The sequence below is a fragment of the Drosophila simulans genome, chromosome 3R (assembly GCF_016746395.2).
Source record: "Drosophila simulans strain w501 chromosome 3R, Prin_Dsim_3.1, whole genome shotgun sequence".
Classification (NCBI taxonomy): domain Eukaryota; kingdom Metazoa; phylum Arthropoda; class Insecta; order Diptera; family Drosophilidae; genus Drosophila; species Drosophila simulans.
In genome coordinates this window covers 10,339,752-10,355,906 of record NC_052523.2, presented here as the reverse complement: position 1 = coordinate 10,355,906, position 16,155 = coordinate 10,339,752, and the positions used below count along the sequence as shown (strand labels likewise).

The following is a 16,155-nucleotide window of genomic DNA, read 5'->3' as shown; positions in this document are numbered from 1 at the left end:
CATATCAAAAATTAATCTCATCTCTTCACAAGCAGAGTTGGTTTTAATTTTTAATAATTTATATTCCTTGGCTTTTCTTCTAGAAGGCATTTGTGTATTTTGCCACCCGCGGCTTTCGGCCAAAGTAACGAAAGCAAAGCTTAAGGCCAAAATGGATTGGTCAAGGAGACATTTGAATAATTGATTAAAGCACGGGTTCATTTCGGTCACGAGGTCCTTGTTTGACATATTGATAGCCTTGTTTTTGGCAAACATTAATTTATTTATAATTCAAGCAATATTCGCTATATTTGGTATATCAAATGTTAAAGGCATTGAAAGTTTTTTAATTTCCCAGCAGTTTTTTGTGAAAATTAAAATGATAAAATGGTTGAATTTGGTCGTTGCTCATACAGTAAGGGGGTATATTAGCTTCGTTGAATGGAATGTAAATGTCAGTTTAGTTAGACAATTATTGTGACCATCAAAAAGCTAGGTAAATTATTAAATAAATTAAAAATACAATCTATAAAATTGTGTCAGTGTTCAAAGACATGTATTTAATTAAAGCTACAAACAACTGACACTGAAAACTTTATTTAGGTTATATTAGGTGTCCGGTGTGTTTCTCGAAAGTAAAATAGTACAATTTGAATTTAATTTGGTGTCGTAAAAAATTATTAGAACTGCAGCGGGGCAAACTAATTTGCATACATGCATGGCGGTCTGTTTGCCAAAAGTGGAGGATGTGGATGGGGACAGGGGCAGTCTATTGTGTTGCCAGTTAATGAGGTTTACAGTGTGCTCCTCGCTGAAATTGCGAACGGTTGCATGCAGCTGGAACTTTTGTTGCCACAACATGGCAGCTCGGAGCACAATGTAATTCATAACCGAGTCTCATTTTAAGGACGACAAATAAATAGTATAGTATATGTATGCTATTATTGGAGAAGGTTTCTTTAAGGATGCCCGTGCCATATGCAAAAAAAGTGTTCAGAGCTGGCCAAAAATTAAATAAATACGTGCAACTTTTCGCTGGCTTTAACCGGATAATCAGCTGCGAACATGGCTTTTCACTCAGCGATTCTAATTGTATGCATTAAAACGAAACTTTTTCCAATTTAACACCCCATCAAGTGGGTGGCTGGGTGATAAAAGTGGAGCTTTTATCTGACAGTTGCCACCTTAACGTTTAATTTGCTCCCAAGCGTTAGTTCAGCTGGAACAAATTTGTTATTTCAGCCAGTTGGGCTGCGAAATTGCTGGAGTAACTATAAGTGGGAAATAAATTAGGTATGAAAATTGAAGCTGTCAATAAACTTCGTTTAACTTGCAAATTTTTCGGCAAATATTTGCAGGACTTAATCCCATTTTCCAGTCAGCAAAGTGCTGGCAAACACAATTAGTTGAGTGCTCAGCATTCCTCAAAGATTTTCGCATTTTTTTCCGTTGGCCAGAAGTTTGTGCCAAGAGCTGGTAAAGTTTCCGGCACACCATTTCTCAGATAAGAACTTATTTTAATGGTTTGATTGTTTCAAATTCTGAAGTGAATTTCATTTGATTTTTGTTACTGGTCGCCCAGTCACGATTTTTGCCATTTCGCTGCACAGATGAAAATACAATTTTCCGCTGGCTGACAACCGACAGCATATGCAGAAAGACAGACAGTAGTCAAGCTCCGGTAAAAGGGGGATTTTTTGTAAATTTGGCATGTGAAATGGTGCGAAAATCCGTCGGGAAGTTATCAGCAAAACGGTCCCCATTATGAAATAAAAGAAAGCCAGCACATAAAGGTGCTAAAAGGAAACCACTACAGTTTTACCCGAATTTAAGTTGAGTTTAACCAGACGGTTGAGTAATGCCCAAACAAGGGAGGGATTCAAGGAAGTGGCCACCGAAATAATAAATTACATTGAACGCAATTTTATTGCATACTTGCAGGGGCACTGCAAGATTTCCCCATTGTGTCTACAGTTGTGTATAAAATAATAGGATATGGGTTAGATAAAATGCAAAAGAAGCATATAGTTTCCCCCAGCCGATTCTTAACAATCGATCCATGTAAGTTTCGCTATATGTTCCGCCTTTGGGGAGAAAATAGAGGATACATTACATTTATTAAGGGGGAACATTTAAATAAAGTCTCACTTTGCAGTGAATTTTGCCAATAAAATTTTATTTAATATGCATTTAAATACTATTATATTGAAAGTGGTTGTACGTGTGTGCTGTTTTTTTGAGTTTTTATGGGATTCTCCCTGGCTGGGGACTGCAAGCTGACGCCAAAGTCAAGTAAATAAAGGCAATGCCAAAAGGAGGCGAGCAGCGAATGGAAACGAGCGGCCGTGAAGAATGGAACCGGAAATGCAACGCATTTCATGGCACTCTGGGTGGAAAAATGCATTTAAGTGGCATATAAATTTCCCGTTCCCAACGAACCGCAGACACTCAAAAGCCAGACTCAGACTATGGCTTTGTAGTCTGAAAGTCTCTGAGCAGCGATAAGTGCCAGCTGAAACAATTCGTAAGCAATTCGATTGTACAAATAAAGTCAGCGAGCGCTATATTTCAAATCTTTAAGATTTGAACAAGACATGACTGAGACTGAGAATATTGCATTCATGACTGGCATTCAACGCTCTAATTGAGTTTGGCCATGGCGCGCCAAAAGTAATGAAGTGGCGATGAAGTCACTTTCTATGGTTTCCAGCCAGAAAAAGGAAACTGTGGTAAGACAGCCGAGAAAAGCGAGGAAACTGGCAAGACATCTGCGGCCGAACAGGGCAATTAAAAAATAATTTGCATTACTCTTCTTGGAGAAATGCGAAGGGTTTTGTAAATGGAGAAACTTGGTATAAAGATAATTTAATCGTGATGTATAATTAAGATTTCCACTGGTTACTAGGAACTTCTTATTATTACTATTTTTACGGTTGAAATATTTATGAAGATGACCTGAACTAGTTTATTAAATTTTCCAAATTGTTATTATATTTTCCCTTGACTTACGACTTCTACTTAATAATACAGAAATCGTTCCTATGCTGTTTTATTTTAGCTGCCAAACCACTTGGAAGTTCAACTAATTTTTGACCCCACCTAGGCAAACACAATCGCGGCAAAAAGGCTTTTACGGTCAACGTCAAGTTGTGGCCACGTTTTTCCATGCATGACCACCAGCTCGCCAACCTGCCACTCCTTCCAATCCTTCCACTCCTGCCAACCCCATGTCCCGACTTCCGGAGGCGTCGCGCTCTAAAAAAAAACCTGTAACGCGTTGCTGTGTCCTGAGTTGGCGACCAGCGGGCGGAACGAAGGGATGATGGCAAGTGCATAAAGCACCGACAGATAGCTTCGATGGGACACCAAGCCAGGACGGAGCCAGTGGCTCAGCGCCATCGATGATAGCGCACAGGCGGTAAACAAAACAAAAGGGCAAACGGAACGGAAACTAAATAGGGTTAACAAGCGCCACAGAAGGGCGGGCAGACCTAAAATCGAAAGCTTGTTATTTTACTTAATTGCATGGCCAGGATGGCAATTTTCATATTTGTCTAGTGACAGCGAAACAAACAAAAAAAAGGCAAGAACTAGAACATTTGGCTAATTCAGAGAGGTTTACTCTACCTCCTTGGCGAGTTGATCGATTAGCTATTGAACCGTGCAGCAAAGATGTGGTAAAGTTGATTTGCTAAAAACAATATATTCTCTTAAATCTTGAGTGAAATACAATGTCATTCTCTGCACACTATTCGAAAATAGCAATAAAATAGAACGTTTTTCGAGGTCTCTAATCTATGAGCTCCGCTTCAATCATTTCCGTCAAATTTCACTTGGGGTATTTCGTATTTTTCATTCGATTGCTATACCCCCCGACTAAACCAACGCGGCGTATGCGTAATCTCGAACAGCAACAATCGACAAATTGCACAGCGGCAAACAGAAAATTCTCGCTACGTGACACGCAACTCTTTTTGTTTATTTACAGCTCAGTGCAATTTTCATTTGTCAAAGGAGCAGATGTAGAGGGAAATGGGCGAGAGTGTCGGGGAAATGTGAAATGTGTTTACCCATGCCACATTAGCAGACAGCATTTAAGGTTTTTCTACCATTTCTATTTTTTTTTTGTTCGTTTGAACCATGAACCACAGTTCATGCTAAATTAATTGCATCGTATGCACAGCGTTTGCTGATGGTTTTGCACCCTTTTTGATTTATTCATGATTATTATTGTGCACTTCATTAAAAAAGTGTTAGACTTTGCGGCGATTTCACGTAATATTGCACAGCAATCTGTTAAATGTGCATCAGGCATTTGCGTGCTTAAATATTCACTAGAGGGCAATTGTTTAATTGTGCTCAGATGCTTGTGGTTTTTGGGGTTAACCACTAGATAGAGTACTGGAGACCCATAAAGTTGTTGGCCAACAGCAAACGAATGGCCGTCGCAGTCATAACACTAAAACTTTCGTTGCTCTGGGTTTTTTGCTATCTGGCCCAGGCAGCAGTAAAAGAAATTTATTTATAAACATTAGAAGTGCATGCAGATGCGGATAAAAACAAAATGTTCTCTGGTTTTCTGTGGCGACACATTGAATTGGATATCCTATTTTGCAAAGGATACATGCGTTGTTTGCGTTCTTGTTGAAAAAGAGATGTGCGAAACTCATTAAATCGAAAAAAAAGTTAATCTTTAGACAATATATCAAAAGGTTCTAAATGAAACGTTGGCACAATTGACTTTCTTATGCGATTGCCTTAGGCATCAAATTTAGTTTATTGCCATGCGGAAAATACACAAAAAGTTCCCAACACAAAATTGCAACCAAGAGGCGCCATCAGCAACAGAAAAATACTTATTTATTTATTTTATTTATTTAATATCTTCAAAGCATTTCCTCCACGGGATTTCTTTGGCCCAGTTGTGTGTTTAGAGCAGATGGAAAATCGCCTACGCTTGATTTATGACAAAATGGAAAATTTGAGGTTTCTTTTGCCAACTGTGCGTAGTTTGCTTTTAAGCTTATTATTTATCCTTTTCAGGGATTGGTTTAACACTAACCCATGAATAACTATGAATAGCTATGAATAAGCTATACAATTAAAACGTTTAAACCTGACTAAAAACTGAAATTAAGTCCAAGCTATTATTAAATGTGTTACTTTGTCGCACTTCGATAAACACCTTATATATCTCAGATAGTAACTTGCAACTTAGAAGCTTCGTTTTTTCAGCTGTGGCAGGGCACTTTGCAAATGACATCCATGTCGGCTCACGTGTTTAGTCACAATCTGCCTAGGAAGTCTTAGGGATTTTGCACGGCGCATTACCCATATCCTTTTCAAAGGAAGCGTGTGCGCCGAAAGCCCTGACAAGGTTTCCTGTTTTCGCCCTTCAATTTCCCTTCTCAACTCTTACGGGCAAACATTTGTTTTACACTTTGTCCCCATGACTTCTTTTCAAGTTCCAGTTTTTTGTAAGTTTCCCACTCTTTCTTTATCGAAAGTTGAATCATCTCAGTTGTTTGTTAACTGCTTTAGATATGTACATCCGATAAAGTTTTTTGGCTATTTATTTTATTCAGTCATATTTTTTTTGAAACCGAGAAATTTAAGGATGTAGTTTCTTCAGTTTGCAGAGCATATGGTTGTATTTATATCAGAGTATTTAAGAATTTGCGTAGGCTTTATTATAATTTCTTTTTAGCTACCAGGTGCATTTTCAACTTTTCATCATCTTCTTTAAGGAATTAATTCGAGCAGAGTGGAAATGGTTATTTGACTAATTGTTTTTGCAAGAATCCACGTTGACAACTTGGGCAAAAGTTTCGTGTCATAAGTTGGGAAAAGTTGGTAATACGAGTGGCGAAGACAAAAATCCAAACTAATTGTTGGGGCTAAAGGAAATCCCAATTAATCGGGTCAGTTGTCGCACTTCTCGTTGCTCATATTTCAGTGTTTTACCACTCAGGTGCTGTTAACTGTTAACAGGTTTTGGCTTTTAGACCAACTGCTGCGAACACGTGAGCATGGCCTAATAGGTGTGAGCTGGTTGTCTGCGTGTTGGTTAGCCTCACATATACTCAACTTTTTGCGGCTGACTGCGCTGCACGTGTGTGCGTAAAGCCAAAAATGTCGAACAACTGGCAACAGCAGCAAAAAGTTTTTAATTCATCTGCAAGTCTCACGTAAAACTGCATGAAAACTGGGGTTTTCAGTTTTTAAGCCATGCAAATTCTAATTGGGAACGGGTAATTTGATTGTTTTGTAAATGAAAATGCGCTTAAGGATTAAACACGGCGATTTCATAATCCCAAATAGATTTCCATTTGAAATCGATTCGGTGCTGATTCGATTTTAGCTTGGCCTGCCGTCTAAGCCCAATCGGTCGTATGATGGCTAATTGCCTGTGCACTTTGCAGCCGGCCCTTCTCACACACCACCTCCTTGTGAGCCACATTTGCATGTGGAGCTTGGATCCATTTGGTTTCGCAGTGCCCACCTTGAGACGGAGCTACCCCTCGCGCTGGGAATGGCAATCAAAATTTTCCATCTGCCTGCCAATCCGTGCGATTTCGCATCAAGGTTACACTCCGACTTTGTTTTCATTTCCTGCTTGCGAATAAATAAACGAATTTCCGGGAAAGCTCCCAAAAATGCACTTTTGTTATGATGTTTTGTTTAGATTTCGGGTTCATTCAGGAGAACATAGAAGAAGCATTGTTGAAACACAGTTTCGTTTAAGTTTTTGGCAAAATAAATTCCTCGAAATAGCCACATTAATCGCTGGCTGTTTCGCTTACCGTTGAGAATAAATGCCAGCAAATGCAAATTTATGACTCGCTTGTTCCTGTTCTGTCAACTTTGTTAGTTAAATTTTGTCTTGTTGTGATGAAAGAGCCCTCTGCGTCGGCAGGATTAACAATAAAAATGGCAGCCATAAAAGCCAAGTCTCGACTGGGACTGCTTCCATGGGGAGCACAAATTTGTGGAGCCAAAAACTAGGTTCAAACCAAAGAAATTGCGTGAAATATGATTTACGATCCGCTTAATGTTAGATGATTTAGGTCTTCAGTTTCTTTTCGCTTCCCCAGCAAAATATCACACATTCTGGTGGAATTTTTTTCTGGTCTAGAATCATTTTAATTGTTCTTTTTTAGCTGCCCGTGGTTGTATATATCTTGGCAGCAGCTGGCTCTACAGACATGTGCCAAGAGCCAACTGGCAATTGCCAAGAAGGAAGCAGCCTTAAATGGCAGCTAAGAGCCGCCGAAAAAGAAGACGTCCACTGCATGGCAATGAGAGAAAAAGCCAAGAACATTTTGCTTAAGGAAGAAAATCTCAAGTTTTTGAAGACAGTTTTAAAATGGAAGAGACATGATTTAAAAAACATTGTTACGCTTGAACTCTGCTGTTTTAATAGCTTAACAAATATAAATGCTCACTAAAGTGTCCAATGCACTCAACATTTTCTATCATTATTATGATGAGATATGATTTCTTTTACAATAAAGTACGTCGGCTAAGGTTTGCAAAAACTGAATTCATATTTTTTTATATTTATAGTACACATACAATTTTAAGGCGTCCTACATACACTTTTTGCCTTAATTTATAAATGCCATAAAAATGGAATTTTCTCATTGACTAAAAATACAAAAAGGACTGAAAAAACTACACTTTGAAGGTGCAATTTTCCATCTTTATCCCCTCTTGTTCACACAATTGGCGATCATTTATCAAATGTTGCAGCTTTAGCTTGTCAGAAGGACCCGCACTGTTCGTGCCATATGCCTCAAATTATTCATTATATTGGTCTTATAATTTGATTTATATCCACTCTGGATTTTTATTTGTATTGTTGTATAAATCCATAAATCATTACATTCACTTTACACTTTAAGTTCGATTAGTTTCGCGTCAATTTTGTTCCACTTTCACTTTATATGTCGACTTCCGTTTCCGGTTTCGTCCGCCTTTGGTGTTCACTTAACGGTTTATCACCGGCTTCTGGCGCCTTTTCGCAATGGCACGAGTCGATTTTGTTCATTCGCGATTCGAAGTCGAATTTTCGGTTTAATGTGCAACCGGCATTTTGGCCAAGAAACAGCTGACGGGCAAGCTGCACGTGGCACGGTCACAAAGCTTTCTCAGTGTGTGGGCGGTGTGGACGGAATTGTTTATGTTTAACCCAAGCGAGGTGTGGCATGTACATTTGTGAAATTTTCATACATTTTACAAACACAACTGGACGTGTTTAAAGACACGTTGTTATATCTACTACATTAGTCAAATCAACCTTATATTAAAAATTCTTAACATTACAAATTTTATTTAGTTTTATGATAGAACAATAATGCAGGTGATGAAAAGCATTTGTGCAACTGTTCCCATCTTAAACGGCATAACCCATTATTATCAATGCAAAAAGCTACATTAGTAAAGTTTCCTCGCCCGATGCACTTGCTGAACGGTTGTTGTTTCGGCTAAGCCGTTGGTGAAACTACTCTGTTAACAACAGCCATGTTAAGTTGACAGCAAATCTCTCTGTTACTTACTTGCATGTTTATTGCCAATTTCTCGGCGCATTTCCTCCGTGCGATTTGTCAAGTTGGGCTCAAGTGGAAACTGGGCGAATGTCATGTTCTCGTTACGCATTTGTTTTCCCAAGGATTTCATCATGAGGAAGCAGGTGTGCATTCCGGCCACACTTCGCTGGCCATCCCGTTCATAGTAGAAGATGGAATGCGACCAGTTGTGTCTGTCGGAAGACTTGATAAGCTGGTAAGGCTTAGAATAGCAAATTTATGGCACTTACCGCTTCATCACGTTTATGGTCAGCTCGGAAATTGTCTCGAAACTCAGCATTCCCGTGCGCAACAGCATATAGAACTCGTCATTGCAATCGGTTTTTTTCTGCTCAAAGTCGTAGGTCGAGCCTCCAACTGATATGAGTGGGGTGCCCTGGCTATTGAAGTACTTGGTAATCCGGCTTACTGCAGCTGCAGGGGATTATCAAAGATGGAATTTATTTAATTAAAACATAAATCGTATTACAAACTAATAATCGCATGCTCTTCGAATAACTTCGCCTAACTTACCCAAGGAGTAATCGCAGACGGGTCCGAAGATCACCTGGGCGCACTGTTTGATAATGCCATCCATGGCCTTAATCACGCCGAGGGAGGCATCGCACTTGGTGTCATGGGCCAGCCACTCGAAATCGATGTGCGGTGGAATCAAGGACTTGGAACGGATCTGCTGTTCGGCCACTTTAAGGATTGGCAGGACACGCGGTAGCGAGGCCTGGTACATATTGTCATCGGGCAGTAGGACTAATGCCCGAATGGTGCAGTTTCTGCCACTCGCATCGCATATAGCCTCACAATCGCGGGCTGGCTCCTCGCGGCAAGTGGCCACACAATCCTTGGGGCCAAAAACCAGCCCAAACAGCAGTAGGAGGAGGAGCATTGGGAACAGGCAAGCGCGCTTGCTAATTTGGAAACTGTTGACAATTTCTCTCGGAACTGGTACTTCAATCAAATCGAGTGATGCGGGTCTGCGTCTGGCGCTTTCAGTGTCATTTTGTTTACCAATTTGTCTCTGTGAATTGGCTTGGCTAATTTGCATAGTCGCAGCGATTCTCTATCAGACTACTGCTGCTCGGTGATTGCGGTCTCTATATTTCTGCGCCTCTGTGTGTTCGCCGGATAACTCTGGAGTAATTAAGTTGCTTTGATTGCGCGCATAATTGAGCCGAAGTTTGGCCGCTGCATGTTGCCTTTGCCGTCGAAGTGCCTCCAGCTGCTACTGCGAATGGTGCGAATCAAGAAATTGAAGTCATTAGCAGCTCCCTCGCTTCCTGCTCCCCAGGAATACATAAATTATTGAAGTTTTAATGCGCTGCCCTTGGGGGTCGATGTGTAAGTGCCACATGGAGAAATGAAATGAGCTTGTGCTTTAAAGGGGAATGTTGAGTGGTTGAAAGGAAGTTCGCCAGGGCATATGCACTTCTTATTTACCCTTTAAATTAAATTATTAAACAATTTTAGACTCTACCAAATCTTAAGATCCCTAGTCGTAAAAATTGAAGCTTCTTCAATCGTAAATTTTTTTTCACTCCAGCTATCACTGTCTCAATTAGATACGCAATTTAATGATGATAAGGAAGTAAAAAACTTTATCTTTCATTAAACTGCATTGCCTCACAGTGTCTCTAAAAGTAAACAGCACCTGAATTGCAGAACATCGCCCTCAACATATAGTACACATTTTTATTTACGATTCCAACCATAACAGTGCCTTAACAACATTATTTTGTTGAATGGAAGGTGGGTTTTATGGTTCGCAGGTGTGACTCACTGCTTCTGGTTCCCAATTATTTGCTCAATTCCCGTCGAAGCTGATGCATTAGATAGTGAGCATGGAACCTGTGTTGTTTATGGCAATTTCCCTGGATTTCTGTGAATTGCATGGGGCCACTTGATAAGGACCGAACGAATGAAGGGTGCCCTAGGGTGGGCTATTCATGGAAATCTCCCACCAATGGGCCACTTGAACGACTCTAAGTTTCGGCGTCACAAAAGATTCGTCTGCAATCTATTAAAACGTCATCAAGGTGGCAAACTAACCGAAAAACAAGCTACAGCTACAAAAAAAAAAAAAAAAAAACGTGTCAAATGGTAGTCAACATGCTGCCAAGTCTAGTTAAACGTTCGGTGATTCCTAATCTAATCGCGACAAGCGGGGAACTTATGATTGCTGGGTATCGAAGTGAGTGGTTTTAGTTAGTCATGCGGATCGGAACAAATTCGGAACGCTAAGAACTTTTCTTGGAATGAACTTTGGCACTGGAAGATTAAGGTGCTGAGATCATTTATAATTAAACTTATCTAAATAGTAGATAACAGCAATCGGGTTTTAATTTATATATGGTTTTAATTTTGAGCATATGCCTGCATTATCATAAGTAATCATCGAGTTAAGTTGAAAAACAAGTCGGTGTAGGGAAAATATTTTCTTTAATTGATAGATTACGGACTTTCATTGATATGTACATATATTAAAAGGACCACCAGAGGCAGTAAACTATTTTCGCATTTTTCCCGGGGCCAGACAAGAACATTTTATCTCTTTCCCGATAAAGCGCCGTGTGTAGGCTGAACTTGAGATTGCGTATACGCCCGATTGTTCAACTTCGATGGTGCTTGGAAAACCCCAGCGCGAATGGGGAGCGACCTGATGATGATGATGATGGAACGGGGAAGCCGCCGGGCCAATCGCTTTGCAAACACGGCGGAACTCCAATCCAACATTCGCGGGCAATCGGAGCTGTCGGCAATTAATAAGAATTCATCACCCGGTCGATGACAATCCAAAAAATGGAATGCCAAATGCCAGCGAGATATGAGGACTCTGTGTGGGTCATGTGCCTGCTGCCAGCGAGCGATATCAACGATCGTTGGATGGCTAAATCGAAGGAGACCCATTTCATTGGCCAACCGATCCGCACTCCGCAGTCCGGGCTACCAGTTCTATCCAACATCCATCATACTGAAGCACACTATTTGCATTGATCGAAGGCCAGAAATAGAAGTCGGGTAAATATTTTTGCAGCGAATCGAAATAAATTTATTAACAAATTGGCTTGGACATCATCGGCGGTCTTATCAGTTTCAGGCGCAGGTCTTCAGTCGAACGTCAGTTTATTTATAGCTGCGGAGCGCTGAGCACTGACTGATTAAGATCGCCGAGCGCGGCGGGCGTTCGAATCAATCATGTCCCGACTGCGGAGCACCTTCCGAACTTTTTGCCACTCACGGTGCTTTTGGCCGCTTTGCTTTTGGCCCGGAGCCTGGCCAAATCGTAAGCCCATCGGGCGTGCTAAGCCCCGCACTCAGACACACATGGGCGTCGTCCGTGTTGCCGTGTTTTTTATTCATGCTCCTCTGTCTCCGCTTTATCAGGCACTCAACGTGTAAAGCAAACAAGTCTAAACCGATGTGATTTCGGGGTTTTGCATGCCCGCTGTAACTGTGAGCCGCAAAACAAACTCGTTGACCACAAAAATTCTTCACTGAACATTTGCAATGTGCACAGTGTTTAGGGGATTTGTTTATGTGGAGAGCACTCTAATGCTGGTGAAATTAAATAAATAGATAAATATTTCAAAATTTGGCTACAATTATTTAAGGGATCTTTTGATACCTACAACATTGAAATATTTAAGATAAAAAAAGGCATAAAGACAATCTTAAAATGCGTAAAGATAACATTAAAAGATACATCCCCTTTTCAACTCGACTTTAATTTATTCTAGTTGCAAATTCAGGGAATTGTAGTTTAAAGACATATCGATTTATTTTCAAGACACTAAGCCAACGTTGAGTTTTCCAAGAGAAAAGAAATTCAAGAAAGCGGAGCATGAAAAACTCTCGTCTACAATCTCTATATGGTACAAAAATAATGTCAAAGTGTTTGCAAGCTTCTGATGGTTTATGGCATAATAATAATGTCAAAAAGTTTGCAAGATTTCGTACGAAGCTGTGCCAATTGAAATCGAATTTGTTTTTTTTTCCAAACAAGACCGGAACTTAAACTTAAATTTCATTATTGAAGTTTTCGTGGTGCGAAAGCAAAAATCGAATTTATGGAAAGTTGAGTAGAAAGTTGAAAGAGAAACAAGGACTTAAGCCGATTTTTACATTGTTACGTCACTTGCGTTTTCACTCAGCCTTTGACCAAACGCAATTTCTATTTATAACTGAAGCTCCTCAATGTCATTAATGATTAAGTGCAAATAGTAAACCATAACAACTTACACACCGATTAGACCACTTCAATCCGCAGCTACTTCAGAAATTTTATGTTCAATAACAATCAGCGAATCAATCGGTGTATTTTATTGCGAATATATAACCTTTGCCAAATAGACAAGGCGTTCGAATGGAAATGAACCGCGAACGCCGTCGGAAGACAAACCGTCTACGATTGGGTATTTTAAGTCTATTTATAGGCGTTTGTTTATTTTTAATGTACAATCAAGCCGCTTTTCTGCCGTCTGCCTGACCTGCTCGATAAGATTACGGAAAAGTCCATAATAAACAGATACTCCTACACGATATTCAGTGGGCGAATCCATTCGGAGACATCAGTTGCCAACCCCATTTTAATATCTAACGATAGCCTCGCTTTTGAATTCGAAAATATAAATCGGTTTTAGAGCTCCACCATTTGCATGCAACTTAAATGTCCATTTGTCATCAGCTAATTCGAAAGGATTAGGCCATGCTAAATTTATATTATTTATGAATTTTTAATGCTGCCCTGATTTCGATTAAATTTAGACTGTCACATTGGTTAAGTGAGCAAGGTAAAATTAAAAATAAAGCAGGATTCCAGGGAATTAGTGCCTTTCCTTGACCCCTGGTTTATTGTCTAGACAATAAATAAAGGGAATAAGCTTAAACTCTGACACCATCAATGTTTATGGCGAAATGCCCTAGGTTCTGTGTAAATATCCTTGCAACCAAACAACGAACATGTGCTGGCATCCATGGCACGTGTGTTAAATTCCCGGAATCACTGCAGTCCACCGCCTGCAGTTTAATGAAACGTAATTAAAACGGGGCTTTAATGGATTTAATTAATTTTGAACGAATTTAAGAGACGGGGGTCCAGTGTGACGCCACGCAGCTGTTATTCGAGTCTTTCAATTCTGGCTCCCACAAAGTTTGCCACTTTAAGGATAAGAAGTAAAACTTGGAAATAGCACTCAAAAATCAAAGCATTAGATGGCATAATTGAGTTAACAAACTTCACTTCTCACCACATATCGTCGAAACAATTTGAAAACTAACGAAAACTAGTTCAGAACTTTGCCAAAACAAAAAAAAAAACACAATCGCCAAAAGCAGTCGGGTGGGGAAAGTTTGGCCTATTCTGTTAGCCTAACCCTTTTACAAAAACATGGTCATATTTGTTCGGGTGTTGGCTTACCAATTGATTAATGAATATTTACGTTATCGTGCGGCTATAGCTAATGCACATATGCCACACGGAGGTGTGACCACTAGATTTTGCCCTGCCCTTGCCAGCATTATGTATACGCAGTGTGGTGTTTGATTTACTAAGTGCTGCCTACTTCACAGCATCGCAGCATGGGGTGTTTGGCAAATAGTGTTGAAAATATATGCTAAGCATGGCTCACAAGTCAAGTTGCTGAAAGGAAACGCCATTGGAAGGATACCAGTCGCAAAAATGTGCGCAACGAAAGGAGAACCGGATAATTGAGATTTTCGTACAGCGAGAAAATTGAATTTTCTGACCATGACAACGAAAATGTTTTCTTGATTTACTCAAGTTTTTCTCGAAGAAGGTCATTCGAAAGTAATAAACCAAGAGCTATTTAGACTGCGTGCATTTTATCGTAATGTCCTAATCTTTTTTGTTACTCTATTTAGCTTGATATAAGTTCTTTATTTTTGTATTTTTGTATAAAGCTATTAAGGGATTTTGAAGCTGACACCTTTTTCGCTCTTAATCCAATCAGAAATTCATAGTTTTCATCGCACAAGCGGTAAGGTTAACTTTTAAAGCCCCCCGGCAGTAAATTCCATTTTGTGCTGCTGCAGAAATCCCCATTCAGCGAAGCTGAAAAGAATCCGCTTCAATGATTTATGCAAATTCAATAATAACAGCATCCGATGTGTGGCACAAAGTCAATGTGGGCCTTTTACCCCTTCCTGATTACCAAGTTACTTTGTCTATTCCCACAGCCAGAGGAGAATTTACATCTAGGTATTTTATTTTAATTTCGCAACTAGGGGGTTAGGAACTTTGCGATATTTTCCCCTGGGGGGCAAATGCCGTTTTGCAATCATTTGCTTTTATCATCACAAGACGAAGGGGCTGGCGAGTGGGCGCGGTGTGAGGAAGTGAATTTGCATGAAATATTGCTGATGGGCGTGTCTAATCCGGAGCAGGAGCCTCTCTCCGCAACAAAATGTTGGGTAAGAGCTTATAAAGACTTGTCGATGAATGTCCGGAATGCTTGTGACATGCTTCAGAGGAAAGTATCTGCTCTAGCTGCCAGCTCACCTTTTTCTTTGTCGCAAGAATTTCAAACGCTTTAGATATTTTTCACAATTTGTTCCCCTTTTATGTTTGAGAACTATTCATGGGTTTTCAAAGATCGTGCAATCAGTTTTGCCAGTATATTCACTTTTATTTCATATGTTTACGCTTGAGGGGAAACAAGTTTGCACAACACAAAAACACACAACCACAGAGGCGCATGGAAAATATTATATTTTGCAGTGGACGGCAGGAGAATCCAAAAAATATATCACCATATATAGTGCGCGAGGTTTTCCCGTCAAAAAAGAATTTCTCGCCCACTTCGGTACGCGCGCGTTGCCGGAATTGAACTGAAATTCGCGGTCGCTTTGGTAAACTGCTCACTTTGTTATTTTTTGTTCTTCATTATTGGCCAAACTATGGAAAAGCTCGTCGAAGGCGTTTTGGTGGCACATTTCACCAACGCCTCGAACATTTCACCAATGATAAGAAGACAGTCCGATAACAGTTGGACATAACAGCGGCGCTGTTAGCTCAGCATGTTCTGTTATCTGAAGTCGAAGTCAATTGGCTGATGGATTGAAAATCTTCGCAATGAAACGCCCACGGTGTCTGAAATCTAAGAAATATATACTCAAGCAAACTATTACTGTACACTTTCTTTCGCTCGCTTTGCAAAAGCACACTTCACAATTCCTTTGTTCTATTTTGTAATTTCTGCAGCGCCTTCCTTCCTAAACGCGCAATTTCATATGCAAATGCTCTCATGGCGTATACGCAATGTCACCATGCACATTGTTTGCCGGCTCACGCATTTCGGGTAAAGCAGCAGCAGCTTTTCCCATTTTCCACACTCGCCCCCCCAAACCCCCTTATGAGCATTTAGATCCACTGAAATTAATAGCATTTTCAACGCGGTCGCAGCTGAGCGATGTTTGCAATTGTTTGCCCAACTTTTAGTGGGAGCTGTGGTGGCGCAAAATCATGTGCGGAAATGGTTTTCAAGTGTGCTTAAATGCTTTCTGCGTTGTCCTAGTTATGAGTGAGTGGACAATTATTTTAATTATGATTTCATGTGCGCTGACAAACCGAAACAAT

The 16,155-nt window shown here is 40.2% G+C and overlaps 2 protein-coding genes across 3 annotated transcripts in view; both read right to left on the bottom strand.

The window, feature by feature from the left end:
* Positions 1 to 7,976, bottom strand: part of LOC6727900 (atrial natriuretic peptide receptor 1) — a 30,459-nt gene extending 22,483 nt beyond the window's left edge. The window contains exon 1 of one of the 2 annotated variants that reach the window (XM_039294740.2): positions 7,865 to 7,976. The gene's annotated coding sequence lies outside the window, so the exon portion shown is untranslated. The remainder of the gene's footprint in view (positions 1 to 7,864) is intronic. The other variant, XM_044923273.1, reaches the window with a different exon arrangement.
* A 553-nt stretch (positions 7,977 to 8,529) lies between these two features.
* Positions 8,530 to 15,579, bottom strand: LOC120284957 (atrial natriuretic peptide receptor 3). The gene is made up of 4 exons (XM_039294742.2): positions 15,079 to 15,579; positions 9,081 to 9,789; positions 8,798 to 8,981; positions 8,530 to 8,740 (listed from the first exon to the last, which is right to left on the bottom strand). Exons 2-4 carry the CDS (start codon positions 9,607 to 9,609, stop codon positions 8,530 to 8,532), a joined length of 924 nt encoding a protein of 307 aa, XP_039150676.1. The 5' UTR covers positions 9,610 to 9,789; positions 15,079 to 15,579.
* Positions 15,580 to 16,155: the final 576 nt, after the last annotated feature.

Excerpts from the sequence above, each read along its gene's own strand:
- LOC120284957 (XM_039294742.2), bottom strand. The coding sequence starts at position 9,609 with ATGCAAATTAGCCAAGCCAATTCACAGAGACAAATTGGTAAACAAAAT. Across the intron at positions 8,982-9,080 it reads CGTCTGCGATTACTCCTTGG|CTGCAGTAAGCCGGATTACC; the intron begins GTAAGTTAGGCG and ends AATCCCCTGCAG. Across the intron at positions 8,741-8,797 it reads ACCATAAACGTGATGAAGCG|ACACAACTGGTCGCATTCCA; the intron begins GTAAGTGCCATA and ends GTCTTCCGACAG.